The sequence below is a fragment of the Malaclemys terrapin genome, chromosome 18, assembly GCF_027887155.1.
Source record: "Malaclemys terrapin pileata isolate rMalTer1 chromosome 18, rMalTer1.hap1, whole genome shotgun sequence".
Lineage (NCBI taxonomy): Eukaryota > Metazoa > Chordata > Testudines > Emydidae > Malaclemys > Malaclemys terrapin.
In genome coordinates this window covers 16,773,583-16,800,421 of record NC_071522.1, presented here as the reverse complement: position 1 = coordinate 16,800,421, position 26,839 = coordinate 16,773,583, and the positions used below count along the sequence as shown (strand labels likewise).

Genomic DNA, 26,839 nt, shown 5'->3' with positions numbered 1-26,839 from the left:
AAGTACAGTATGATGATTGCCTGGCTGAGTACATACAGCAACAGAGTGTAAATCTAGTGATGTGGGTTTCACTCTTAGCTCTGCCATTGCCTTCCTGCAGGACTCTGGGGGAAGTCAATTTGAGCCTGATTTTCTGACATGCAGAGCATCTGCAGCTCCATGGATTTCACTTTTTGTAGATTGCTCACATCCTTAGCCTGCCTGCATCTCAGCTTCCCCACCTGTAAAGCAGATAAATATTTGCCTGCCCCTGTGACGCACATAGAGAGCCGTGGAAGAAATGCATTACGTTGGTGCTCAGTAGACCGAATATAGCTTCATCTTTAATTAGGGGAGAATCTACCCTCTTCATAACACAAACAGAATAAGGGCCATTTCCCATGTTACTAGGAATGTTGGGTACAGGCTCCTCCCAGTACATGGCCTTATACCAGTCAATACATAGACCCTCATGCCCACTTCGCATTCACTGAAAGTCTTTTTCATATGGTTCGTGCTGATCTATTATACATCTAGAGATTGACCCTCCCTTGGGAAGAACCATCTACTCTGCCTCCTCCTTGACATAGGACTAGAGGAATTGCCAAATTGGATCAGACCCGTGGTCCATCTAGCCCAGTATCCCATCTCTAGCGGTGGCCAGTGCCAGATGCTTCAGAAGAAGGTGAAAGGACCCCACAATAAGCAGTTGTGGGATAATCTGCTGCTCATGAAGGTCTCCTTCTAATTCCGGGTGTAAGCCCCAAAGCATGAGGTTTTACATCCCTTCCCATGCTTTTTTAGCATTAACTATTACAACCCTGGATATTCTTATTATCCATATTATCGGCCAGTCCCTCTTTGAATCTTGCATGATCCAGGCACAGTCAGTGTTTTACAAGATGTCTGACAATGTGGCTCAGGCAGCAGGATGCAGCTGTAGTGCATATCGCCAATGCAGCCATGAACAGGAGTAAGGAATTGCCCAGCTGCAGCTGGCTTAAACAAGAGTGTAGGTATTTAACTAGCTAGCACACTGAGACAATTTCAAAGGGACTCATGAGGGCAAATAATTCACCTGTTAGCTCATATTTTCAATAAAGGATAAGGCCACCTGAAAGGCTCCGTTTTTCCCTCCCTGTAATATTTGCAATGAAAAAATGAAACATTTTATTTAAAAAAAAAAAAATCCCTGCAGCTCTTAACACCTTTGATGGAGTGCGGAAACTGCAGATGAGTAACCATAATGATTTATGTATCATTTCAACGTGATTAGTACAGACACTTACTAGGAGGAAGCTATTGCTTTTTACACTACTGATCAGGTGATGCAAGACACAAAAAGAACACTGCCTAATTAGCATGCAACTTTATATTTTCCTAAATGTGTTAAGTTTACAAACTGCCGACTCCCTTGTAGCAATGAGAAGAACAATCCATTTTCAGACCCTCTTTTCTACTTTACGTTAGACTTGTTTTAGCCTTTTCTGGGGGCAGGTACAAAATCATCTCAAAATTCCCACATTGCAGCAATTATTTTGGTTGAAGGTGCCTGATATCCTTGTAGCTTTTCAGTTTCTTTTATGTAGGAATGTAGTTAGAGACAGAAGAGATGCATCAGATATTGTCATGTTCCTGCCAGGGCAGGATATTGTCCCCGCAACAGAGGATATATGCAATATTAAGCTGATATGTACAGTTTGTTTAATTAATATTACATGTTAGTGAACCTTGCCCATTTACATAAGGGAAAAATGTTTTTTCTGCACATTAAGTTAAGACAAACTCATAAGAATTCTCCTTGATTACGAAGCTAGTTACCCACGTTAGAGGGATGTGATGTGCTCAGTGCTGGTTGTAGGTTGAGATGTTTCAAAGCTGACTTGGTGGTTTGCCCACACAACTCCCGTAAAGGGATCTCTGAGGATCAGTTCACCCACGATTGGCATACAGCTGCTTGTGAGCATGTGTTTAACAGTGCACAGCATCACCACAAGCTGGTAATGTGTCCGATTGAAATCCCCCAATGAATGGAACTTGTGTGGCTAAATCCTAGTGAGCTTTGCAGATCTCAAGCATAGTCCCTTCCCAAATAAAGTCAGGCTGTGATATTCTGAAGAGCCTATTGGAATTAGGAGTCCAAACCCACTGGAATTCAGTGGAAACTGAGCACCTAACTCACTGCAAATCCCAGCCTTACATTCTAAACTAGAGTTTATCTCCCATGGCACTAGAACGTTCCCCAACCTAGCTAGGACGCACTCCCGACCCTGCAGAGCTTACAATTTTAATAAGATAAGACAACCAAAGAGAAGATGCAGGGCCACAATTCAGGATCCTGGAGGATTATTGATGGAAAGGAAGATTGCATGAAGGGGAAAGGTTTGAAAGCAGGAGAGAGCCAAGCAGTGTGTGCTGGGGGCAGAACAGGATTAGCAGGCACAAGGCTGAGGGTGGGGAGTGGAACAGCTGGAGGATTGGAATGCTCTGTATGGAATGTAGGGGAGATGGGAGTGGAGATGAAGGGGGCGTTATTATTCTCTGCCATCAATGTAAAAAGCCAGCTTTTCTCCCCATTGCTTTAAACCATTTACCCAGCTACGATTCTAAAACAGCAAAGGAAGCTGACAGATTCAGAAACGTGACCGTTTGGGATTAGGGGAGATGGGAACCGTAACTAGCTCACTGCAGTAGGCTTTTTCCACCGTACAGATGGGAAAAGACTGTCTTCTATCCAAAAAGTGTCATGTTGTTTTACTGCTTTACTGCCTGATTTCCTGCAGGTTATTTTGGAAGGCATCCAAGCCTGGTCTGGTTGCCTGTAGCATTACTTGGTTTCAGACATGTTGGGTCCAGTAGTGAAGCCCTTATGGAGGTAAATTTCCTGTGGCGTTTGAAATGCGCCACTCAAGCTCATCAGCAGGCAGCAGGCGTTTTGCTTGAGTAAGGCCTGAAAGACTGGGACAGGAGGCACTGGCCGTTATAACTGCATCCGAAACCCAGGCAGGACTTTGACTCTCCAAGCCCATCAATTCCATGGGAGGACTAGTCAGCCAAATGTACTCTCCCGCAGAGGGGAACGTGAATACTTGATGCAGTTGAGAAAAGAAAAAAACTCTAGAATGCTCCTAGTCAACTGTGTGATGCACTGCAGAGGGGAGAGAATATTTTCCTGAGCTTGAATTGAGAGGAAGGGGAGACCTAATGGTCTGAGCACAGAACTAAGCCAGGAACGTCCTGGAGCCCGCATCCTGGTTCTGCCACTAACTTCCCTCTTTGGCCTCAAGGAAGTCAAAGGTCTCCATAAAAATCTGCCATCTGTAAAATAGGGATAAACAGCATTTTGCCTGCCTTCCACACATTAAGTATTCGTGTTTGCAAAGAGCTATGTAACTGTTGAGCGCTGTTAATCCTTACCTCTCCCAGTAGATTATATACACTGCAGTATCGTTGCAGAGGGACAGTTCTTGGCATACATAGGGTTTATAATGGATTTTGTATCTAGTTGGAAGATCCTAATGAGTGAAGTGTGTACTAGGACAGTTTCTTTGCTAATGTTGCACTGGCTCAGATATGAAATCCTATCCGATCACAGGCAGGTGGTTAGTATGATGGAACAGGAGGCTGCCTTCCAGTCCAGGGGCTTTCTTGACACAAGGAACCAGAAGAGCAAATCATGGAAAACCTCAGCCTTGCTGTTCCGTTTCCTGATGCCTAGCGTCGTCATCTGTCAGGGGATGAATCTGCCACCATAGACCGTAATTACTTTGCCAAAGGGAGGTAACATTTGTTCATATAAAGAATGGCATGTTTATGATTAAGACAAGAGAATAATAGTGGGCTAATTTATACCTGCCATAACTGAGATCAGTGGAGATGCATGCACTGACACCCGTTCTGAATCAGGACAGTAGGCTTTAAATGCACAGTGAGGCAGACTCTGCCGAGTTGTGAGGCTGGGTTATAGGGTTATAGACTGTGTTGTCCCCACTAACCATGTTTGGAGGTGTGACCCAGACTGCACTCATTAGTGAAATGGGGCCACAGCTGTTTCCTTGTGTCTCCCAATGCTGGATCAAAGAGTGCCGTAAGCACCGGGCTTCAGTCCAATGTAAGTGATTTCCAACATCCTAGTCAGATCCTGATCAGACTGTTAACAGTAGGCTGAAGGAAGGGGTACATTCAGTCAGGCACTCAGGTCTCTCTACATGCTATTAGATCAGACAATAACAACAGATGTTACCACGTTAGCTGGCTGTCCTTACCTGCACCCTCTGGACTATACAGGAGAGAAATATCGTGGGTGAGGTACATTCCTAACCAAATTGCATCAAAAAGTGGGATCTTTAATTGTCTGCAGAGGCAGATGGGAACCAGAGTTTAATGTTGCATCCAGAGGACACCTCTTCCCCACTTCCACTCAAAACAAAAATCCTCCTCCTCCCTCCAATACTGCAATTCATTGATCAGGATGAGCCCATGTCAAGCTTGGCGCTAGAACTGTTGGGTGTGAAGCCAGAATGCTTCCACCGGAGCTGTACTGTCACCAAGGTAGAATTGTCCATGCACAGGGAAACTTTTTGTCAGCAGGTTTTGAAGGATTTAAAGAGATTTTCAGCTTCAATAGCACTCTCTAAAGGTTCACATTAGCCTGCTGCCCCAGAGGAGTATAACAGGCTTATCTTTGAAGTTTATTTCTGTCCAGGTTCTTGATACCTAATGAGTGCTGTTAACCATTCATCTTCAAAACCGTTCGGCTGCTGCCTGGAAAATTATGAATTTCCCCCCCTAATTCCAGTCTTATCCTGCTCTCAAAATCTCTGTAGCAAAGGAACATAGACAGTTGGCTTGCATTTCTCCCTCTAAGTAAATATGCTCAGTACCTGAATTAAATATTGCAGATGGAAAACTTGAATGGAGTCCGGGCAGCTTTTAGGGACAAAGCTGAATGAAGAGGGAAAATACTACTGTACGTAGTTACTGATTCCATTCAATAAAGCCATTGATGTATAAGAAGAAATAGTGGATTTAAGCCAATTTATTTCTTAGGGCAGCTGGCGGAGCACGTGACATCACCAGAATGAAGCTCAGATCAGACTGTCGTCTCGCCAAAGGGCTGTGCTTTTGTGAGATGGGCTATAGAATGCCTAGGGTGAAATTCACCTCTGTGCTGAGGGCGAGCAGGAGGTCTGTGCATTACTGACCTCCCACTTTAGCTCCCTCTTTGGAGGGCTGAAGTACGTCTAGCCCTTGTGCTACCCATCTGCACAGAGATGAATTTCATGGGTTAGCAGTAGGGAGAGTTAAATGAAGTAACAATCCCCCCCCCCCCCCCCCCAACCCAAGCTATAGCCAGCTCCACTTGTTCATTAACATTTTTAAGCAGTCTAATCGTTAGAGTCTTTTCCCTTGGTAAATTGACCTTTGCTGCATCAAACAGATCCTGCTCCTGAGAGGCTAGAAAAATCTGTCGTGATGCATCAGGAAATTGTCACTGGATGGAATATTTTTAGCTGTGCTCTAACTCTCCGTCTCCTCCCCCCTGCAAATCATTGGGCTCCTCTCTCTGTTGCTATATCATCACCATTCACCTTCCCTGCATTCTCGCTTGGATGCAGTTTTACATGGGCATTGCATTCAATGTACCAGGTCACCAGGAGCTTTGAAATCGAAGCACTGACCTTCTGTAGTGAGGTACACCACCATGCATGGTATTACCCTCTTCTGCGCTGCTTGAGTATCTACACCGTACTGACCGAACTCCCAAAGTGCACTGGGGTCGGTGTAAAGCCAGGCAGGGGCTCTCTGGAAGCAGCCTCTGCTTTGGTTGTTCTCAAGTCCTGGTCAGGCGGCCAGGTACTGCACTTATATGGCCCCTGTTGCCATAGTTTCTGAGGTCCTCACCATTTTGAATGGGGTTGACTCACAGTACCCTGTGAGATAAAGAAGTGCCCTTTGCCCCATTTTGCAGATGGGAAATTGAGGCACAGAGACCCAGTGATTTGCTCATTATACAGGGAGTCTCTGGTGGAGCAGAAAGTTGAGTCCGAGTCCCAGCTGGGTAGCCTGACCACTGGACTGTCGCTCCTGCCTTGGGGGATGGAAGGAACTAAAGGAGGGGTTTGAAGGACTCTGTATGTTGTTGGATGAAAAACCGTGCAGCTGAAGCTCTGAATTGTTGAGCTAGAGGCTCTGAGCTGTCGTTTTCCTATTGGCTAGAAGAGCCTGGCAACTGACAAAGATGATGCGTTGCTGTGACCAATGCTTGTTCCCCGTGCAGCTGTGGCGAGAGCACTCAGTGGGGAGCTGTTGAAGAGAACACTGTACAATAGTTAGACAACTGATTTGGTTTCTGTTGCTCCTTGGGCTCTTTAAAAAATAATTTTAAAGGAAATTCAGGGATTTTTCTGACTTGTTTCAATACTCGGCAGTACCTCTGAACGAACCTGGGCCCAGTAGACATGCAACATCAGGTGAAACTTGCTGGATTTAACTGGGTCTGACTGACTCCGAGCCCTCCAGGGGACGTGGTGAACCCCAAGAGAAGTGTTGGTGTGAATCCCTGTGCAGTGAAATTTCAGTTGGGCGCAGTCTCCGTGACTGTGCGCGTGTAATTTATGTGGAGGCTGAATGATGGCGAGAGGCGCGAGCGGCTGTCGCTGCCTTGAGCACAGCTTGTGGGTACGAGCAGAGTTCTGAGTGAGCTAAGCAGGGTCAGCCCATGCCTAACAAAATCTGAACGTGTCTTTTAGTCCACGGCCACCCGTTTGTATCACAGGCTGGGACATTCGGCCAGGGATGTGCACTGGGTACAGGCCCTCTCGTTAGACACTGTATGAGCTGGGCTGCTGTACAATTAACTCGGTCTGCTCCTCTGCCGATTCATAGGGCTTCCTTTAACATACTTATTCACCCTGCATTTCCATGAGACGAGGCGGCTACGAGTGGTGTATCCTTCGCCTCTGGTTTTGTCAGGCAGGTTCAAACAGCAGTGTTATGAAGTTAACACTACGCAATTGACTCCAGGAGTTCCAGAGTGGGTGGGTTCACAGACTGCTGGACCCTGCTGGGCTGCTAATTGCTATAGTACTTGAATAGTGAACCTGCAGGCAATTGTAGTCATGCATGCAGGGCAGGGGAGAGTTGTTGCTAACCAAGCTCTGGGGCAGAAAAGCATAAACATCCTTTAAGAAAAGTAATTGAGCAGATGAATTATCTCTAGCATTTAAGGAAAGGTTTGCTTTTCATAATTTTTAAGATATAAAGGACAATTATGGTCATCTAGTTTGACCTCCCACGTAACACAGGCCAGAGAATTTCACCAACAATTCCTGCCTAACTTCAGGTTTAGCTATTGTGTGTTATTTAGAAAGACTCCACCCATAGCCTCGAGTAAGTAGTTCTGGTGGTTAACGGCCCTCCCTGTTTTAAAACAAATATTGTGCGTTATTTCTAGTCTGCATTTGTCTAGCTTCTGCTTTCAGTAATTGGATCTTATGCCTTGGTCTGCTAGATTAAAGAACCCTCTGGTCTCAGAAATCTCCTTAGGTAGGTTATGATATATATTCAAACAAACAGACAAAAGCTTTTGAAAGCTGTGTTGATGTTTATGAAACAAATAGTGACACTGGTGTTTTCTGTGGTGGTTTTGGGGAGGCTTGTGCTTCCCAAAGACTAGGTGAAATTCTCTTGGACGTAACTGGTGTCTGCAGAAAGGCACCATTTGAGTGGGACAGAAAGGTAGGTTTTTTGCAGATGTCCCTCTAGGCACATCACTTTAACAGGAGAGACTCTAAGGTGGCCACCAGGGGCTCTTCTTGCTGCCACAGCCTCTTGGGCAGTGATTGGGGGGGGACATAAAGCAATGGCCCCTCTCCTGGGGCTGGCAGCAGGGGCTGGGCCCTGTCCCTCTCTGGAGCCACAAACACCGGAGGAGCAGGCAGCTGATGTGAGTTCCCCACCTTCCCATGGGCAGTGGGGCTTGGGCTTCCGGCTTCCGCCCTGGGGCGGCAGGTTCTGGCTATGGGTCTCCGTCCCCCGGCTGCAGGCTAACCAACCCCCCATTGTCTCTGCACTCCACCGCTTCCCTCAGCCCTCCATCACCCCTGCGCCCCGCTGCCTCCTTACCTACCTCTCTATCCAGGGCTTAATTTGTCGCCCAGCTTGTGCCTGAGCTGAGTAAGACTGCTGTGAAAAGTGATATTTGTATGTTTGTTAATATCACTTTTCACTGTCTCCCAGCTAGATAGTAAGTCTGCCATTTAAAGTGATATTAACAAGCATACAAATATTAGTTTTCACAGCACTAGACTTACTAGCTAGCAAGTCTTAAAAAAAAAAAAAAAAAAAAAAGAATCAAAAAAGCCAAAGAAACAACAAAAAAGACAAGATCATGCAAAGCACCTTATTTTGTTTCTATTCTGTCCGGTAAAGACTAGAGACAATTGCACATTATTTTTATGATTGAGTCAGCAAAAAACACTACTTAAATAAATTACAGTGATTTGGACATGTATATGTGCATATTTGTTTTTCCTAAGGCACTCTAAGGCCACCAAAAATTTTCTTGTGAGAACCCTTGCTCTAAGGGATGTTCTGCATGATGCCTCTGTTTCTGTAGGAAATTGACCACAGAGAATTTTGTGTTTCAAGTGGCCAGATACCTGTCCTAAAACTTAATGCCAACCTGCATTGTGTATGTCTGGGGCTCTAGTGTTTTGACTACAGTTGCAGTCAATGGAGATTGGGGGTTATGGAATTTGAAGGCCCTAAATCAGTGGTTCTCAGCCTTTCCAGACTACTGTACCCCTTTCAGGAGTCTGATTTGTTTTGCGTACCCCCAAGTTTCACCTCACTTAAACTACTTGCTCACAAAATCAGACATAAAGATCTAGTTGCTCCCCAAAAGTGTCAGAGCACACTATTGCTGAAAAATTGCTTTCTCATTTTTACCATACAATTATAAAATAAATCAATTGGAATATAAATATTGTACTTACATTTCAATGTATAGTATATTAAGCAGTATAAACAAGTCATTGTATGAAATTTTAGTTTGTACTGACTTCGCTTGTGCTTTTTATGTAGCCTGTTGTAAAACTTGGCAAATATCTAGATGAGTTGATGTACCCCCTGGAAGACCTCTGCATACCCCCAGGGGTATGCGTGCCCCTGGTTGAGAACCACTGCCCTGAGTATTGCGAAGGTTGAAGAGGTTTTGCTGTTAACATCACAGGGCAAAAGGAATCGTGTAAAGGGATTTTATTGCTGTTCATAAGTTAACTAATGTTAGATACAGAAAGCTGTAAAAAGTGGGGCATTTATTTCCTAATTCCCCCTCTCCTTGTAGCAAAACAATCGCTCTAATTTGGGTACTGCGAAAAGAGGTATTTTGAAAATGTGTCGGATACTAAAACATGCACACTATAGATGTAATCAGTGCATGAAACATACTGTTCAAAGGATCGGGGAAGCACTGACAAATATTATTGCCCCCCTTTAGAAAATCACAGCCTTTTCCTTCCTTTTGAGTCTCGTCCTTGCTAATGCCCCTAGGTACTAGCTAGCAATTGTGTTCTCTTCCTTCTGCTCCTCCTCAATTCAGTCAGTGATACTGCAGCCTCGAGTTTGGGAAGTCACAAGCCCAGGCAGGGTAACGTTTTCCAAAGTGCCTCCAGCCCTTTGGAACCTACATCCCTTGGAAAGTCAAGGGGACTTAGATTTCTAATTGTCTAAGTCACTTTTGAAAGGGGCAGCTTGGCTCCCAAGCCACTAAAGACACTTTTGAAAACTAGCCAAAATGAGGACAAGATGAGTGGGCAGCTAGAAAGGGAAGGTTGCCTGAACGTAGGGAAGAAGATGTGGCTCTCTGCTAGGATTTTGGGAGCAAATTCTGTTTCAGAAACTGAGGCAGGGACTGTTCCTATATTATGTGTTTGTATAGCTGCTAGCATAATAAATCAATCTTGGGGTGCAGTGGGTAGTGCGCTGGTGGGCCGTGTCACTGTCTGGATTAAAAGGGTAATTGGAGGATAGCCTTTTTTAAACTGCCCAGTCTCCTTTCAGTGAGGCTGGTGCACAGAGAAAATAACCCATAAAAGGTCACAGCAACTGTATATTAAATTGGTTCTTGTTCCTACAGAAGTTTCCATCTTAGGCATTGCTATGGATAGAACAAAATTAGATCTGTTTTACAACCTTAAATATTTAATACATAATTTCAGAGCATGTAGTCTAATATTAAAGAGATGGCTCTATGAATACTTGGTAATTATAGATGCTGTCACATATCATGAAATCTGTTTGATCACATCTCAGAGAAATATTTGGGTTTTCTAGATGGAGGAAATTGGGGGTGGGGACAGGGACTCATTTGTAACTGGTGGAGGTAATAGTGAAAACAACCAGAAAAAAAGTGTCTCTGACCAGTTTCGGCTCTTAAAAGGCAGTTTGGAAGAGTTTCCGTCCCTGTCAGGAAATAACAGAATGGTTCCCATCTCCCTCCCTCAGGAGAAAATAGCACAGTGTAGGAACAGCTGCTTAGTCAGCAAATATTCCCAAACGGGAAGTGACAAACTCTTCAACGTGGGATTATCGCTGTTAGACCAGTGGGACCCCCTCTGAGCTCTGGGATACTCCTCCAGCATCCTGGCAACTCAGGTCCGGGGGGGACATTTTACTACCATTGAAAAATTTGGAATTAGCAGCATTTTGACCCTTCTTCCCCCCCCTCTTTTTGTAAGTCTTCACTGCTGACCTTCCGGTGCCTCCTGGGAGTTCTGCTGAAATCCAAGGATACTTAGGATGTAGGTGGACAGCACAGCAGGAATGTTCTACCTGGCTATTGCTAGGAGATTAGGCAGAAAACCCCATGAACACTTGGAGTGTTTGGCAGAGAAGGGATGATCCAGTGGGTACGACGTGAGGACCTGGGTTCAGTTCCCTCCTCTGCCACAAGCAACAGAGGGTCCTGTGGCACCTTTGAGACTAACAGAAGTACTGGGAGCATGCTCCCAGTACTTCTGTTAGTCTCAAAGGTGCCACAGGACCCTCTGTTGCTTTTTACAGATTCAGACTAACACGGCTACCCCTCTGATACTTGACTCCTCTGCCACAGACTTCCTATGTGACCTCGAGCAAGACACTAACCTCTCTGAGCCTCAGTTCCCCATCTGTAAAAAGGGGTGGGAGGTAATAGCATTGCCCTACTTCACAGAGGAGTGTGAGGATAAATACGTTAAAGATGGAGATGCTCAAATACTATGGTGATGGGGGTAATAGAAGTACCCCAGAGAGACAGGGAGAAGATTAATTTTAACCCTTCACATGCTGCACAAGTGGTGCACTCTGAGTGTTCCTGGTACACCTGCCAGCAATGCACATGCATACTCTGTGATAAGAATAAAGCACTGGCAGAATTAACCTGTTCTGCATAGCTTCAGAAATGACTGATTTATATCTGAGCCCTGCTCTACACTACAGTTAGGTCAACGCAAGGCAGCTTACATTGACTGGGACAGAGAACAGGGCTGTTGAGCAGAAGTTGCACAGCCTGGTGGATTGGATCTAGCCCCGAGAGCTGCTGTCAGGCCCAACAAGTCTTTCAGCTCCAGTGATTGAAAGAAGACTTTTTTTTTTTAAACTAACCTTTATCAGTGGTGGCTGTTTACATTTATGTTGTCAGTCAAAAGGACACCAAGCAACCGCTACTGCACGAACAGCCTTGTTCCCTGCTTAGGGAAACAATTGCCACATATCTGAATGCCTTTGGAGGGTTGCCAGGTTCTTGTCAATTAGTATCAGCGGCATTACTTTGTGTGTTCCAGTGGCTGTCAGCATTACCAGCAGACGCTACGGTGAAAGAGCTGGGAGCCCCAGCCCTGTGTTTGCAGTGCAGCTGCTAATTCACACTAGCTTCCTATTCCTTTAGAGACTGAGCACTCGGAAAGAAATAACAGACGCACGGATAGTATGAACCATGACAATTCAATGCAAGGACGGTAGATTTTTAGGTAGTGTTCTTTTGGCTAATTGATGTTCTAACACCTCCGTGGTGGTGGTTTACACTTGACATTTTTTTTCCCCCCTTCCAACCAGGGTGAATCAACTGATGATGCCACCAGCCTCTGTGAAAGTCTGAGACGGTGAGTGACCAAAACCAACACACGTTTTTCTTAATGACAATGGTGACTTGCATGTGTGCTGGGTGTTGGAGAAGAAATTCCAGTTCCCGACACTGCGGGTTGGCCGAGGGATTGCACTGTGTACTAGGCGCTTTCCCCAGGGAGCAAGGGTGAGCAACGTGATAGAGTGCAAAGTAGCTGACTTTGGGTTCTGATTACAGCAAAACATCCCTAGCTGCAAACTCTCCCCATTTTACTCTATTTGCCCACCCCCAAGGCCCTACATTACAGCCTCCTAGGAGCAAATTCCACCCAATCATTCAAAGCAAAGCCACATGAGATCTACCTCCAGCCTTGCTTACCCATAAGAGCAAAAACCCAGTGCATCAGATCTCTGTGACTCTTGCAATAAAATCACTACTTTAGGCAAAAAAATGCAAGGGACTGAGGCCTCTGAGAGGCCTGTGCAACCCCCTGTGTTTTGCATGGCCTGAGATGTAGTTTGAGAAGTAGATTTGTTGCCTTTATTAAAATAAACAAACATGGAGAGGAAAGGGACTATAAAATTTGTCTCAGCCCCCACCCCCCTTCTGAAAAAGCACCACTTAACACCTCCTTCATTTTCTGGTCTGGTGGAGAGTGGGGGGCTCTTGGTCATAACACTTCCCAATTTTGCACCAGCCTTGAAAGATACTGCAGCCCCATCCAAATAAGGAGCATGAGATGAATGCTGAGACCAATGTCAAGCCAGCTGCTCTTGGCTTGGTCTACTCTTAAAATGTATCCTGGCATGCTGTGTTAGTCAGGGGTATGAAGAAAACCACACCCCAGTACACTCTCCACACGAGTGTAGCTAGACATAGCCCGTCACTGGCCTGACTGATTTCCAGGAACACTATGACCATTTCTCTAAACAGAGTAGGGCCCATGTGCATAATCAACCCCTATTGACTTCAGTGGAAGCCAGATACCCTCATCTAAGGTCAGTATTTGGCCCTTCCTGAAATGCTTTTGCATATATTAAATCTGCTATGGCATTGCCATGTGACTATCCAAAAATGTATTTCAGAGCTAAGACCTTTCACTGAAAAATGCTTTCTGACAGTGCAAGACCTTGCTTGGTCATTTTCTCCCGCCTCTTCCATGCCCTCCCCCCCCCCCCCGCCCCCTAAATACTGGGTGACAGTTCTGAGACATTGGCCTTAGACCACAACCAGCCCCGTCCTCCCAGCTCAGGCTGTTTTTATCGCTAGCTGCCAGTCACACAACTCCAGCTTGGAGCAAAGGATAAACGCTTCCTGGGTTTTGACTGGGGCCAAAATTAATTAAGCAAGTTTAACAAAAGAGGAGATTTTTCTTTCCCATAAACTAAGTACACTGGGAGAATCCTCATGAAATAGCACAATTAAGAATGGCCTTTTTGGGGGAGTGATGTAATAATACACTCTTGACTGCAGCAGATGCGTTGGTTCTGTGGGGGGACATAGATCACGGTAGAATCTAAGCATTTAATAGGCAAACTCAGACCTTTCATGTGCTGGGCTGGGAGTTTAACACCAACTTCATGCCCTTTAATAGCAGCTTTTTTATATGATTAAAGAATCATCAAAGACTGATTGCAAGACTTAGTTATAATGGCATTAACATGTTTCCCCTTAGAGCAGTTAGAAATGGAAGGGTCATGTAGTGATGTAAAAATAGTATTTCCCTACTCAACAGGGAATTCAGTATTAAAACTACTGGTGCCCCTTGCTTAAAATAAATGTATGTTGCCTTTTACTCCCTTGACCCCTGAAGTGCGAAGAGAGGTAGCTGGGTTCTATTTCATCTTCATTAGTGGCAGAATTGCTGTTTCCAATTGCAGAATCATCCCCAGCTTAACCCTCAGATTGCAGAAGCGGCAATTTGAAAAGTGACTTAAAAACAAGCCTAGAACCTCATTGTTCAGTCATTTTCACATCAAATCTGCTCCATTAACAAATACACAGATAGTGTTTCTTTCTACTTTTTCCTTTTCTTCCTATTTTTAGTGTAATTGTTCCAGTACTCCAGGTCACCTAGTAAAATTTAATTTTTAGTCTTTGAGCAATTTAAGACACACGTAAGCGCTTGTGGCTCTAATCTGAATAGGCATAGTCATTGGAAAAACCTCAAGCTACGGTCAAACATCTTTCTTGGATGTCCCGTGAGATAGATAATGGACTGATTTCAGAGGGAACGTCGAATGTGCCACTGGGGTACATCTGGTTGTGTTTGCAGAAGGGTTAAGTGCACCTACACTGCCCCTCCCTTGTTTTTCCTACTGCCTGTTCTTCATGTACTTAGCAATGGTGTGGGTTACACACCAGTAAATTACCAATTAACTTGGCTATGACAGATCTGGTCTACACGGCAGTATAACTATTTTGGAAAGAGGAATGATTACTTTTTAACCTCTCTAGTTATACCAGTACAAGCCCTAACATAGCACCTTATACTGGTACATTTCCCCCTTCCCCTGTGGGAACAGACTACACCAGTAGAACTGCACCCCGCAGTAGGCTGGTTGTACTGCTTTAACTATACTGGCATAATTAAAGCGGTACAACTTGCCCATAGATGGAGGCCTCATCTGTTTGGATCGGCCTCTTGAGTGAAGACTAGGGCTTGTTTTCCAAGCTCACGGGAAGAACAGAACCAGCGCCTGCCTTCATAGATCCATACACAGCCCCTGTCACACTAATGACTCTCCCCTCCCGCCCCCTTTTATTCACAGTTGACATTATGGATGATGAAGGAAACGCTGTGTGGACTCCAGCTCCCACAACCACCACTCCAACCACCTGCTAGGAAACCCCAGTACTGGACATAAGCAAAAGTTCCAGCTCCGGGATGCATTTGGAGTCTTATCGAGTGCTAATGAATCACTTCACTCTAACCAGCTGCAGGCTCAGGGTCAAAGAAATGAATGGGGATGGCCTAGATCTCAGGGCTCCTAAGCCTAAGAATATTGTAGGGTTTCCCCACATTGCTGAGTGTCCGAAGAGCCCACAACCACACTACCCCTGTGCGTGACTGTACATTGTGCATACAGTTTTAGGTTTAGCCAGTGAAGAAGTCTACGTTGCATACAGGGCAACTTCTGTCCTATTAAATGCTGCCAGTTCTGTCAGCCAGAGACTATGTTAGCTGGGGACCTGTTCTGTACATCACAGCTTTACAAATTGAAGGCTCAACCCAGATTTCTTTAATTATTATTTAAACAAGTCAGAGGATGCTTTATCTTCATAAAAGACATAAAATAGAGATTTGATAGAGTTGTATTTAAACTTTGAGCATCTCGAAAGGCCCATGTACCTGTATTGGATGCGAAAGCTTCCACGGTGTTGCCGCATCAATCCCCAAGAGGGCTCCAAGGGACCATTCAGAAAGTATGGCACAGACCTTCAAGCGACGGCATCCTGCTTAAGGGAGTACCGGAGGAGGAGAAATCTGTCCCTGCACAAGGTGTTCTTTGGGATTGTTACAGAAGAGCCAGGAAAACCACGGTCAGTGATATCTGGTGGCTTCCAGTTTTGTTTAACACACAGTTTCAGTTCCAGGTAGAAGGAGGTTTACAGAATACCAAAATCCAGAGATTAATTGCTTTATGTGGAGTCTGGTATTGCTGCCCTGATGTGCCAGTGATGGTCTGTCTTTGTTTACGTGCATATAATGTTCACCATTAGGCATGTTGCAAATACCAATAATTTTTTCCAGTATTTTCAGGCACATTTATGATGTTATAAAGCTTTGTTTCTGCCCAGCAACTGCATTTATAGAAGGATTTTTAGATTCAATGCACACCCCATTTCCCCTCCCCACCGTCCTACTGTTCTGCTTTGCTCCCTCCTACGCGAGTGACTATATTACTTAAGTTCAATTTGATCTTTACAGAAATGCAACTGGGATTTTCTTTTTAATACACTAGTCTACTGGTCTAAACTGAGTTAGTAAGAAGTGAGTCTCTCTTAGCTGATTTTGTTTCTAATCAGTCAGATTATTTTTGTTTAACCAAGGGCTCTTGTTTCTTGCAGTCGACATTCAAGTATAAAATTTATAGTATGCCAGCATGGAACGTATTAGAACTGTGAGAGCAATGAAGTGCTAACAGCACCAGAAAAATATCAGATTGCCAAATCACCTCCTTTTTCTGTTTGGGGAAAAAACTGTTAAGGCTCATATTTTTATCTAAATTTACCTACATATCACTGTAAAATGTACGTAGGCCTCAACCCTTTTCAACCAGCCCAGCAGAACGCTCTTCCTTTCAAACTCTGGCCAGGGCTGGATTGGAAACAATACTAAATTAGCAAAGGCATTACCCAACCCTGGGATGCTTTTAATAATCTCAAAAACACTGATTAGTTTAGCTAGTTAATCAGTGGCTCTAATGACAGCATAATGTCTCCATCCTTTCAAGCAGCACTGCAATGACTGCATATATGACACCTGCATTAAGTAATCAGAGTCCACCCCAATTTAAAATGCTTCAGGTCTTTTCACTTCCACACTCTACATTGAAGGAAGGCAGCTGTGCTCTGCAGTGAAAAACACAAGAGAGGGCAGATACTTTCAGTTACCAGCAGCCTGGTCAAAACCAGCCACATTAACAATATTTCTTTTAAAAACCAGATTGACCAGAACTATCTGTTAATAATCCCCTTGGAATTAATGAGACCAGCTCTTAACTGTAGTTGGGGTTAGGAGGTGGTTTATCTGGGATAACCTATCAAAGGAATGAGAGCAATACAAGCCCTTCATGCTGGCTAACAGTAATGCCAGAGAAACTAGCATTGCCTGGGTTACCTTAAATGGATAGGTTAGTGACCCTACGCGTGTGCTAGAACAAATCTCACGAGACGTTGTTTTAATTTCTTCTAAACTATGGAAGTGCCCTATAGAATTCTCTAGCAAAACCTATTTGTTTCCTCCCTAGGAATTCTATAGGCTGCATCTGCAAAGGCTGCTTTTCACTAAAATACTCTTTAAAAAAACAAAACAAAACACCATTTAAGTATTTCTTATAGGCTGAGCAAACAATTGGAGACAGAAGTCCCACTCCTGACCCATCCCCAGGAGAGCAGCGAATGCACTTGTGCGCCACTAAAATAATAACCAAAGCAAGTTCAAAACAATGCTTCATTTCCCATCTTGTACTGTTATTAATATTGCTCGGGGAAAATGTCAACTCTGCAGTCTGGCAGCCAAAGGCCTGAGTTAGAAGCACATGAATTTTTTGTGCTTCTCATTAAGATGTTCTCCGTTAATTTATGTAAAACATAAACAACAATTAGTCACTTGATCTCAGAGGCCAAGGGAAAATTAGCTGAATTTCTTGAATTATTATTTCAAGTGCTTTGTCTTAAAAGTTACAGCACTTATCCTCAAGAGCAGGACTTCGGTGTTTACTGAGATTTTATTCCTATCAATTTTCAATGGAAAGAGAGCCAATAAATACACCTTAATCTCCTTGGTAGGAAGGGCTGACCTCACTTCCTATGAAACAAGACCCAATTCAGCCTCGGTGTAAGCAAATGGAGAATTAGTCCCAGTCCCCCACACACCAATGGTCCTTCACTGATTGAATTCTTCTCCATTTGGAGGAGGAGAGACCTGGCACCAAGGAGGTAGAGTAGCGAGCCATGAGAACTAAGGGAGGGGAAGGAGCAGGGAATTTGGAACCCCCATCCTGAGGCTGCCACTTCCCCGTTACAGACCATGATCCATGTTCAGCCACCTGAAGAGATGAAGGTATTTTTTGAATTGTAGCTACATATTTCTATTCCGGGACGGAATTTTTCAAGCGTTGTTCTATTAGAGCTTCTATTAAATATTTATTCTCTTAGAAAGAAACCAGATAATTGGGATAAAGGGGGCAAGGCAATAACAAAGCTCTAAGTCAAGTCAAGCTGTCCAACCACTCTCAGAAGAGAGGTTTGAAAAACACTAAAGAGGAGGCGGCCGGGTACAACCTACCTTCTGCTGTAACATTCTGGGTGTCTGCTAGTACCCGCTCCCTCGTGAGGCTGCATATTCCTGTCGACAGGAAAAGTGGGGGTCCAGGCCCAGCTCTGCTACTTGGACTGCAGGCAAGTCACTACCTCTCTGCTTGCTTGTTCAGCTGTAAAATGGAGAGACTGGACTTATGAGGCACTGTATCAATGAAGTATGCTCTTCCCTACTCTCTCTCAAACATCCAATTCCAGTATTCTGGTGTAGTGTGCCACTGATGTTACTCTGCAGTACTAGACTTATCCTCTCCCACCCGCAGAGTTTACTAGGGCAGGGTCTCTAGTTGTTAGTTTTGACAAAGCGATTATAAGTTTTCCCCACAGAAGTGCTTCAGGAAAAGTCATAGAAAGAGAGAATGTGGTGAATGGCATTTTGCACCACAATCCAGATTAATGGGATCTTGTCACTTAACAGCTAGAACTGTGGGCTTATTATTTAACACACACAGCAAAAGTTTAGCGTTGCCTTGTGTGTATCTGCAGTTGCTGGTGTAATGGGGAGAGGGAGGATATGAAGATAGAATTAGAGTGAAGCTGGTGGAAGGAGAGACCCTTTCATTTCTGTACAGAGAACTAGCTCAATGTACCAGTCTCTGAAATCTGCGCCAGCTCTGCAGACAGGTGGGATTTGATGAAATCATTTCCAGAGTGAAGAGAAAGCTTTAGCATAAGTAACTTAGCTCTACAATCCTCCATTTTGTCGCTTATCAACTCCACTTGAAAACACACCCCGGTGTAATTGTTAGAGGGGCCACACTTAAAGATCTGCCTTAAGGGACTTCATATATTAGCAAGGCTTGGGTTGATTATTTGTAAGCAAAATAGGGTTCAGTGCATTAGACTTAAGTCTTTAATTTAAATGGTTCCTGGGAGCATCTGTAAAGCCACTGTCCTCTTACTCTCCCCGCCCCCCCAAAACAAACTGCATTGTTAACTAGGACATAGTCTAGTAAACCCTCCTGTCCCACCTTAGAGAAGGGAAAACAATCAGAATGGGAGGGGGGGGGGTCGGAGGCCTGGCTAACTCTCTCCCTCCTTCCTGTATGCACACAGCACCTGAGGGGAGGTGGTCAATGCTACTGGCAAGCATACACTGTACCTTTTGTCCAGGTGTAGCCTGCTGCAAGATCCCTGCTCCCTTAGTGCAATCGTCTGTGGTTACCCTGGCATATTAAGTGTAAGGGCGCTCTGCGTGAATGGGTGGGGTCGAGTTAACAGAGCTGGGGAGGCTGCAGGGTGCCTTCAGCAAAACCAGATGGTTACAGCAGATTGCAAGAGCTTCCTTATACTTCACTTCATCTTAAAAGCGTTTTACCTTGTGCCAGTGCCACCTCCATGGGAGCTTTTGCACAGCAGGAGGCAGAAGTGAGGGCAGTGGGGACAAGGCAGCAACTAGACACTTGTTAACACTGCAACCACACCAAATCAGTATTCACATCCTGTAGCCTTTACTCACAGAGCTGGGTTTGGTAAAAGCTACAGGACTGCTTACCTGCGTGAAGCTTGAAGTACTGGGCCAGCATCCTCAGTCGAACCTCAGGGTGAGACAAACGAGTGATGGAGACATAAATAAACTCTAGGTAGACTGGAACACTAAGCTTGTCTCACTTTCCCCCACACCCTAGTTATTTGGTTTCTTCTCTATTTGCTTTATTGTTTTGTAAACCAGCACTTGCAATCACTTCTACTATGTGATGTATGGGAGTATATCATAGGTTTTCTTGTTATACAAGGCAGGAGTATAAAATAATTTTCTGATTTCTTTCAGAAGCAAATGGCTATTTTATTTTTTAAGAGCAACCGATTGTCAATCTCAGAGTATAAAGAGAAATAAAGCCAAATCTATACCTTTATGTAAATTAAGAAATAAAAGTATTTAAAACATACCTCCCGGCTTCTCGTCTGTGTCGTGGCTTCGGCCTTCAGGCTCGGCCACTGGCGGTGCCATTGCAGTATGCTGGGGTGCAACTCCCAGAGAGATGGTTGCTCAGGGCTGCCTGAAAGCAGATTGAAAGCAGAGCTGGACAGGAGCGCTCCAACCGTGTTTGCAGCAGCTCCCAATGGGAGAAGCTCTGGCTGGAGTAGCATCAACCTTTTCTTCAATGGCTGAAAGGAAACCCAGCGGGGAGGAGAGCTCAGGTGATGAGTAAGGGGGCTACAGAGCCTCTTCCGGCTGCTGGTTTGAATCCAAACCAGGCTGGTGTAAACAGTGTTCAGCTGGTGACCCATGCGAAATCAGTGCTCTCAGTGGAGTGTCCAGAGACCAAGCACTCACCTGCCTCACAGAAGTGCCACTTCAGGCAGCCTTGGCACAGGGTCCCAGGTTCAAAGGAGTCCAGGAGAGTGAACTGCCCATGGGACCAGAGCTGGGGTAGGTGCAGAAGAATCCCGCTGGTGGATCTGTTCTGTGGATAAAGGACTTACATTGCCAGGGCTGCCGAGGTAAAACCTTTCACCGGTTTTAAGGATTGACTCCCATTGGTCCTGTGGATGAGAGTCACAAAAAGGGGGCTGAACTTAGCAAGAACCTAACACCGATGACACATTCAGCTAAACTACACAGTGGGTGCAACTCTCCTGGCAGCACTCAGCCTGATTGGCCAGGCTGGGCAGGAGAAGACACCCAGGTGGTGGGAGTCCTCCCCCAGCCCAAGAGAAGTGATGTTAGCTCCAATGCTCCTCACAGGCACCAGCAAAGGCTGATGCGCTGCCAGCCCTTGTGCCCACCAGGGAATGCACCACAAATGCCAGCGCCCCTTCCCTTTGTGCAGCAAAACAGCACAGGTCCCCATTGGCAGGGCAGCTTCGTGGCATAGGACTTGCCCTTTAAATGCAGAAATTGCCATCAGTGCTAATTTCCTGTTGGCAGAGAGCATCAGGCGTTCAGCTTGATCAGGTGGTGCCAATGATTTGATGAAGCAGATTTTTATGCCTTCAGATGCTCCTGCAGTTGAACTTGGAGCCTCAGCAGTGTTTGCCCAGTTAGCTGGAAGCCAAAGCTCCCAGCCTGGCTCTCCTGGTCACATTTTTTTGTGTTTAGCTGTGGCAGGAGGTACATGGCGCACTCGTTAGCAGGCCCTGCACCCCAGTAGTAAGGACACAAAATGGGATTAGATGCTGCACCTCCAGCTCCTCTCCTTTACCATGTTAGTTTAGTCACTCCTTTTCCTGTCTGCTGACCCTGGAGGTCTTTCCAAGGCATTGATCGAGGGTTTTTGCAATAGGACACGTAGACCACAGCCCAATTACTGGATTACTCCCGATACAGAGACCTGAGCACCTGCACCTCACGCTGCCTTCAATGGAGGGCAACGCTCCCGTGTTGTGAATGAGATCTGCTTATGAAACGCCAACACGCTCTTTCTCTGCGAGTCCAAGTCTCATTCACAGGGTTCCTGATCGCATTATGAATGACTGTCATTTACTACATCCGTACAGCAGCTAGCACAACTGGGACCCAACCTCATTGGCCTCTAGGCTCTCCTGCCATACACATTTCACTGCAAATGACTCCAGCTACCTGTGTTCCCTTGCAAAGAGCTTTGTTTAGAACTCAGAATCTCTCACTCATTGAAAAGCACTCACAAGGGACAATTAAACAAATGCTTTAAGGAAGGGAGGGCATTAAGCTTCCCTCACCCCCCTCCACAATTACTAGCTGCTGCAAAAAATGTCAGTCTGCACTGGTGGAAATACCAATTACAGTATATAGGGGAAAACTAACAGGGATTTCTCAAGGGTTATGAAGTCGCTCAGTATGAATTGTAATACCTGAGTCTTATTTGTTCAGTCAGTGAGGTAGACAGATGCAGACAGACAGAACGGTCTCCACACAACAAAGAGCCCAGGACACCAGCGTGTCTTGCTTTGGATCTTTCATGATCAGTTTCAAAACTCATCCAAAATGTTCCCTTCTCCTGCAGCTCAGCACCAGTCCTGACGCAGTGGGATGAACTACGGGTTCAATCTGTCCACTTCCTGCAGCAGGCCTCCCCTGGGGACTCGGACAGACCCTGCACACCTTCTTAGCTCTTGGCGATCCGAGGCCTTGTGCTGGGATCCCTACGCTTGCACTAATGTGCAATCCCCAGGGTTTCTTAGAGAGACGCCTAAACTGGCTTTCGCTTTTACTAACAGAGTCTTGTCTTCTATCTTTAGGGCTTCTCTATTTCAAAGGTTAACCCTTTGGAGACTGTACACACGTCAGTATCAACCCTGATTACACAAAGGTTCTGGCCAGCGTCCCAAACTGGGGCTTGGGATAACAGTGCTGAAACCCTGCCCCTGCTGAGTTTAGGAGCTCCCCGGAGTACCCCCAATCTTTGCTTAATCAGGAACTTCTTTAAGCAGGGTACAAATGACTAGCTAGCCCCATGGCTGAGACCCTGGAAGCGTCTGCTAGGATTATTCCCAATTTCTCTAGGAAAAAACACTCACTCTTTTCCACGCTGCAGTCCTGGTTAAAATGTTTCTGATCTCTCTCTGCCTTTTCCGGGTTGGTTTCACAGCAGGGCCTGGCCCAGCACAGTCTGTACACAGCTGACAACTGCAGCAGCTGGAAAAAAAATCAACACCTTACTGTTAGTTTCTTGGCAGCCAAGAGCAATCCAGAAAGAGACCCATTGAGAGTCAGAAGTTCAAGTTATCCCTGGAGCGATTTTAGCCTTTGTGCATGTAAAACAGCTGCATTGTTCTTGGCTATGCAATGCCACTACCCCCGCCCTGCCCAAAATGCTGTGCTATCCACCTGCCACTACTCCACTTCGGGTGACACGCGCAGTCTTGAATGCTGTTGCATCTGTTGCCATGTGCTTTCCCTAGGAGATGTAAACACCATTTCTTCATTTAAAACAAACCAAGCACAAGCGGCTGCATAGTGAATGAATGTGTGCACCCTGTCATTAGGACTGGCAGTGTACTGGCCACAGCGGGTTTGTTAAAAACACACAACTTGCATTTCCATGTAGCTCGCCCCTCCACCCAGTGAGGAGCGTAACCTGTCCTGGACGCAAAGGAAAATGCCACTGAACTAAGAATTTGTCCTTTGAGGTAACCATCCCCACTGAAGTGTTGCTCACATTTCACAGGCTCTGCCAGCATCACCCCCACCTGTGCTGGCTCCATGCAACTCCCCCAGTCACGGATGGGGAACCCTGAGCATCGCAGCTACTGTGGTGCAGATGCTGCTCCTACATTGCTCCTGATGCCCACCCTGGCCAAGGGTCCCTCAGCACCCTGGGCCCTGCCCTGGGGCATTTGACACATGGATTGTTAATCTGCTTCACTTTGCTAATGGGGGACCTCCTTACCACCCCCAGACTGGTTCCTGCTGCATCAGCCCTCCTGTGCTGCCTCACTCCATGCACGGCTGGGAGCACAAACTTCCTCTCCTCTCTGGCTCCCATTCACTCTTTTTTGTTGTTAAAATTCTCCAGCAGGACTTGAACCTGCAGTTCTGAAAGGGAGCTCCTCATGGAATCACCAGTCCCTAGTGCCCCAGCACTGGGCAAACCTGCCTCCACAGGGTCTTGTGGGCAGCCACTGAGCATGCTGGGAGATCGACACCAGCAGCAGAGCACCACTGGCCCAGAAACACCAGGCAGGTCATCACCTAACAATCACTTCAGACAGAAGTACCACAAAATGACTTGCCTAAGGCAGAAGCAGAGCTGGGCAGGGAACCCTGCAGCCCCAGCTCCTGGTGCCCTGCTCCAACCGTCAACCCACTCCCTGCAGCCTAAGGCAACTCAACGGGAAGGGCAGCTGTAGCTTATCTTTCCTGCCTGTCTTCAGACCCACAGCCCAGTCATTCTGCACAGATGCTGCTCTACGTAATTACTTACTACAGATTGGTTCGTCTCCTTAGTGAGCCCAGATCCCCGTGTGATTTTATTGCTTGCCGAAGTAGCCTGCAGCGCTCACCCCGTTATACTCTCCAGGCTGCTGAGTTTCTCTGCCTGGAATTGTTGAAACACCGATAGAAAGAAAAGCCTTAATTAAAATCAACACCTCGTCTGTCTCCTGAAAACTGGGCGATGGACAGGACATGAAACCAAGTGAAACGGAGCCTTTGCAATTGTTCAAAGGCACAACTAAGTGCCGGGGAAACAAGATTGGACTTGGTGGATTAGTAAACACTTTCTATACGCTGCGCATCAAAGCCAGGCTCCGCAATGTAATAGGCAACAGAGTTGTTATCCTAGCACAATGGCTTGGGTGAACTCACAAGGATTTTCTGCCCCCATCCCAACTACACAATCTCCAAGACTAAGGCCACGTCTACACTAGAGTTTACAGTGGCACAACTGTACCAATGTAGCTGCGCTGCTGTCAGATCTCATGTAGCTGCTCTGTGCCGACAGACCAGAGCTCTCCCGTTAATATATTAATCCACCCCCGCCGAGCGGCGGTAGCTATGTCAGCGGGAGAAGGTATTCACACCCTTGAGCGATGTACGTGATAGTGTAAACATGGCCTTAAACATACGACAACCATGCTACACTTCACACAAGCTCTTCTACTACAAACCAGATTGCCCTTGTAGGAGGCCAATGCCTAACACTGCCCAATTGCAATCTGTTCCAGCCCACAGACAGAGGCGGATGAACATCGTGGGCACAGACTTAGTACTTCCCCCTTCCTTGGCCTCTTCCTCACTAGGAGAAAATGCCCAACTCGGCACTCAGTTACACTAGCGTACATCCCAAGTAACTCAACCAGCCTCCATGGTATTATGCTACATTTACCACCAACCTGTCAGCGTCAAACATTTATGTTCTAGGGCCCCATCGCGCCGGGTGCTGCACAAACAGCCAACGACAGGCCCTTCCCCTTTGGTGTCTCAGTGCTAAAGCCACTGCAACAGAGCAGAATTTGGTCCTGTCGTCCCTTGCAAGAGTGATGGGGAGTCTCCTAGAAACCCTTTAGGAGCTTTTTGCTCCCCTGCAACCCTGCTGAGATTTGATCTCCAATCCAGCCAGCCACTGAAGAGCAATGCAGGCCCTTGAACATACCAGACGGAGACGGACACACACAGGGTCCAGTCCTGAAAGGCGCCAAGTACCAACGACCCCCACTGAAATCAATGGGAGTCGCTGTGCACAGCACCTCTTAGGATCAGGCTCCCACTCAGGCCACAGAATCCAAATCCAAATCCACACCCACATACAAACGTGCCCGTGTAAAAACAGAGTCCAGTGCAACACGCGCCTGGCTCTGCTCCGGGCTTGTCGCAGCCAGCAGACCACGCTATGGGAAGGCCGAGCACAATGACAGAGTCTCATTTTAATGGCAATCGGGCACCCGAACTGCTGCTTAATACACTGGCCATGGGCAGCCTTTGGAGCACGGGGACAATGAGACGGCTCAGCCGGACCCCTCCCCCACACTCCCCTTTTCAGTGCCACCCCCACGCTCACCTTTGCTGCCACCCCCAGTGCTGCTTCATTCCCTAGATCTGCAGGGGGAGCGATGGCAAATCCCAATCCCCAGCAGTGGCAGCTTTCTAAAGGAGAGAATAAATCAGCAGCATCCAGATACGCACACAGGTTCAAACCCCTCAGTCCCATCTAGGGCATCGGCAGATCACCAAGCAGGCCAGGCCCTGACCGCCACGCTCCATTTGCATAATTTATCACCAGTCAGCTCTTACGAGGAGTCTGGAAAGGCATTTGAAGCGTGGGGCCCTTTATTAGAGCAGAGGCTTTGAAAGGTGCTGGCCCCCCTAATTCCAGGTGGCAGAGGGGGCCCTGTGCGTCATCACCCTGCTCTGAAGAAGTTCAGGCAGATGGTGGTTTGTTAGGGTTTTTTTTGGCCATATCAAGGGAAATAGTTCCCAGCATCCCCCGGTCAGGGAGACAGGGTTTGCAGATGTTCCGCAGGCTAAACTGGTGGCCATTTCAGTCCCTCCAGGAACAGCCATGGATCAATCACCAGGGACCCTTCAAACCCTAAAAGCAAGTGGTCTTGGAAGTAAAGCCCGAGTAGCAGGGTCGGGCCCTAAATAGTCAGAATTCCCTCGGGCGGGGTGAGCAGCAGAGCGGCCCAGCAAGGACAGCCGCTGTGCCAGTGCAACCCACAGGGGAGCGTGTGTTACGGTCCCCGCTGTGCCGATCCACGGACAGCAGGAACCGCCCCAGCTCCAGAGCCATGGCTCTTTAGCTCCAGCCAGAGCCGCTCCGGCTTTCGGTTCGATTCCCGGTGTGTCGGCCACCAAAGCAACCAGCACACGAGCACTGGCTATGCACCATGGCCCTAGACGGGTCATTGGCAGGGACTGATCCCGGCACCCTGGATCTAAAAGCATGAGCCCCTTCAGCCTCTATGCACAGTCCAGAGACGGACAAAGGGCCACAGTGCGTTCACTAATATGGGATACAGAAGTTTCCCTTCATCCCACGGCACTGACAGGCTGAGCCTGGGCCTGTGGGAGCTTGCTCCACCTCCTGCACCAGCCACAGTGTCATCAAACCTCCCAGGGGAGCAGGTATGTCAACGTCGATCTCCAGCCTTTTTGCTGAAGCTGGCGATTAGCGCCAGGGTCCGTGTGACTCACGTCATTGGTGACTACAGCTCTGCGCCACCTGAAGGCAGCTGCTGTCCTCCTGGAGCTGGGCAGACGGGCTGTTCCCTCCTCGGTGCACTGGGAGGAGAAAAATCACTCACACAACTTCTCATTACAGAACAATGGGGCAGCAAATTGGCATG

General features: G+C 46.6%; 1 protein-coding gene and 1 long non-coding RNA gene across 2 annotated transcripts in view; one reads left to right on the top strand and one right to left on the bottom strand.

Annotated features, from left to right (window-relative positions):
• Positions 1–20,019, top strand: part of SPNS2 (SPNS lysolipid transporter 2, sphingosine-1-phosphate) — a 158,440-nt gene extending 138,421 nt beyond the window's left edge. Inside the window, exons 12-13 of the mRNA XM_054008563.1 lie at positions 12,076–12,122; positions 14,857–20,019. Coding sequence (XP_053864538.1) covers positions 12,076–12,118 — 43 coding nt within the window. The 3' untranslated portion in view covers positions 12,119–12,122; positions 14,857–20,019. The remainder of the gene's footprint in view (positions 1–12,075; positions 12,123–14,856) is intronic.
• A 2,561-nt stretch (positions 20,020–22,580) lies between these two features.
• Positions 22,581–26,049, bottom strand: LOC128825502 (uncharacterized). Its single transcript, XR_008442686.1, has 3 exons — positions 25,552–26,049; positions 23,977–24,090; positions 22,581–22,688 (listed from the first exon to the last, which is right to left on the bottom strand). It is a non-coding gene; the product is annotated as an uncharacterized LOC128825502 (long non-coding RNA).
• Positions 26,050–26,839: the final 790 nt, after the last annotated feature.